Here is a 2,981-nt window from a genome sequence, read left to right on the forward strand (position 1 = left end):
ACCAAGGCACCACTACGCTTACTTCAAAGATCGTCTTGTAACTCGCTTTAACGGAGAAGCCATTTTAGCCCTCCACCACACAAAATAGTCAAAAACAATATCAATAAGCTTCACATAATACAAAAGTTGCATTAAATCCTCTAACTACAATTCTTTCTGATCGAACAAATCCTTCAAACTCTTGTGATCACTAAACACATCGAATCTCGACCCAAACAAATAATGTATCCAAATCTTCAAAACAAACACAACAGTAGCTAATTCCAAATCATGAGTCGGATAATTCCTCTCATGCACTTTGAGTTTCCATGAAGCATAACATATAACTTATTGATTATGCATAAACACACCTTCTAAACCCATCAAAGAAGCATCACAATACACAACAAATGGTTCTGATGGATTCGGTAAAATCAAAATAAGAGCAGTAGTCAATCTCCGCTTCAGCTCTTGAAAACTAGCTTCGCACTGAGCAGTCCAAATGAAACCTTGACCTTTCCTAGTCAACTGTGTTAACGGCAAAGATAACTTAGAGAAGCCTTCAATAAGCTTTCGATAATAACTTGCCAAACCATGAAAACTACGAATCTCAGACACAGATTTTGGTGCTTCCCATTGAGATATAGACTCAATCTTAGAAGGATCAACTGAAATATCACCACTAGAGATCACATGGCCAAGGAAACTCACCTCCTTCAACCAAAACTCACACTTTGAAAGTTTGGTAAACAACTTCTTCTCTTTCAATACATATAAAACAATCCTCAAATGCTCAGCGTGATCCTCTTCACTCTTCGAATAGATCAAAATATCATCGATAAATACAACAACAAAATTATCGAGATATTTATGAAAAATTCGATTCATGTACTCCATAAATACACCAGGTGCATTCGTCACACCGAAAGGCATCACTGAATACTCATAGTGTCCATACCTTGTTCTATTAGCAGTCTTCTGAATATGTTTAACTTTAACACGAATCAAATGATACCCAGACAACAAATCAATCTTGCTAAACACACCAACACCAACCAACTGATCCATTAAATCATCAATCCTCGGAAGCGAATACTTATTCTTGATAGTAACCTTATTCAGTTGTCTGTAATCCATACGCAACCTCATAGTACCTTCTTTCTTCTTAACTAACAAGATAGGTGCACCCCACAGTGACAGACTCGGATGAATAAACCTCTTATTAAGAAAATCCACTAGTTGACTCTTCAACTCTTTCAACTCAGATGGTGACATCTGACACAAAGCCATTGATACCGGACTAGTACCAGGAATCAAATCAATCTTGAACTCAACTTCACGTTCATGCGGCAAATCCCAAACCTCATAAGGAAACAGTTCGGGAAAATTACGAACTACTGGAAATACACCCATTGTTCCATTTTCACTAAGCTTCAAACTTGCCAACAACATAAACACCTTAGCACCATCTCACACACATTAATTCACTTGTTGAGTAGACAAGAATAAATCACCTTCCTTCTCCGTCTCAAGAAAAAAAACTGCTTTCGCAAAACAATTGATATAGACATGGTTGGCCCTCAACCAGTCCATTCCCAAAATAACATCAAGTTGACTTAATGGAAGACACACTAAATCAACTTTAAAATCTTTATCACAAATATTTAACGGACATTTCAAACAAACAGATGAAGTAGTCACTGAGCCCATAGTCGGAGTATCAATAACCATCCTTCCACACATAACATATAATTCAAGATTCAATCTCTTAGCAAAATCCAAAGAAATAAAAGAATGCGGCGCACCTGTATCAATAAAAGAAATCAAAGGCATATTCTTAATAAAGCACGTACCTCGAATCAATCTCTCCTCAATAGAAGTATCAACACCACACAATGCAAACACTTTCCCATTGGCTTGCTCTTTCTTCGGCTTGTTGCACTTGGTACTAATATGCCCTTCCTCACCATAGTTGATGCAAGTTAGATTCAAACCACATCTGCAATCAAAAGATTTGTGACCTTGCTTTCCAGACTTGAAACAAGTCACATCGCCCTTAGGACACTCGGGAGCACGATGTCCCTCAACACCACATCTGAAGCACTTGACAAGAGTGTGAGATCCTCCCCCACTCGGTTTCTTTCCATCACCAGATTTCTTCTTACCATCATACAGCTTCCCTCAGAATTTCTCTTTTCCTTTCTTATCATGCAAGGACTTGTAATGAGTAACACTCTAACGGCTATCCTCATGATAGATCCACTCTTGGTAACCAACTCAGAAAATCTCGTAATCTGTTTGTCACCCATTACCTTCTTGATATCAGGTCTCAAGCCATTCATAAACTTAAGACACTTAGATCTCTCAGTATTAGCAATATTGTAATGGGGACAAAATTTGATCAACTCCTCAAAATTTGCAGCATACCAAGCTACGGTACCATTACCTTACTTTAACTTAAGGAATTAAATTTCCTTCTTTACATAAACATCTTCTGGAAAATACTTCTCCAGAAAAGCATCACGGAAAGTGCCAAAGTCACTTCAATGTCATCCTCATCAAATCTCTGAATTGTGTTCTGCCACTGATCCGTTGTCGCACACGGTCAAAACGAGTAATAATATATAGTAAACGGAAAGAGACACCTCGAATATCGTATCGCAAGGACTCTTGACAAATTAACTAAGTATGAAAATAAAATATGGGGGTTTCAATTTGATTTAGAATAAGTGATTATGAAAAGTGATAAAAAAATGATTATAAAATAAGCTGACACGAACCAACCTACTGCATCATCTTCCGACTTATCATTGATTCTTATAAAATTCCAAATCCCTAACGAGTTTTCTCCTATTCGATTACAATTATCATTAACAAGCGTAAAGGAAATTATGCGAGTAATATTCCCAAATTCCGAATTAAGCAAACGGATTAAAAACTATTGCGAATTAAGCAGACGCAACTTGATCGTTCGTGATAAAATAAAAGCTATTGTAACACGA

General features: G+C 37.1%; 1 protein-coding gene across 1 annotated transcript; it reads right to left on the reverse strand.

The window, feature by feature from the left end:
* Nucleotides 1-1,458: 1,458 nt before the first annotated feature.
* Nucleotides 1,459-2,288, reverse strand: LOC127129967 (uncharacterized). Its single transcript, XM_051059061.1, has 3 exons — nt 2,212-2,288; nt 1,833-1,978; nt 1,459-1,784 (listed from the first exon to the last, which is right to left on the reverse strand). The coding sequence occupies exons 1-3, from the start codon at nt 2,286-2,288 to the stop codon at nt 1,459-1,461; spliced, it is 549 nt and encodes a 182-aa protein (XP_050915018.1).
* Nucleotides 2,289-2,981: the final 693 nt, after the last annotated feature.

Source organism: Lathyrus oleraceus, chromosome 3 (assembly GCF_024323335.1).
Source record: "Lathyrus oleraceus cultivar Zhongwan6 chromosome 3, CAAS_Psat_ZW6_1.0, whole genome shotgun sequence".
In the NCBI taxonomy this organism is placed as follows: domain Eukaryota; kingdom Viridiplantae; phylum Streptophyta; class Magnoliopsida; order Fabales; family Fabaceae; genus Lathyrus; species Lathyrus oleraceus.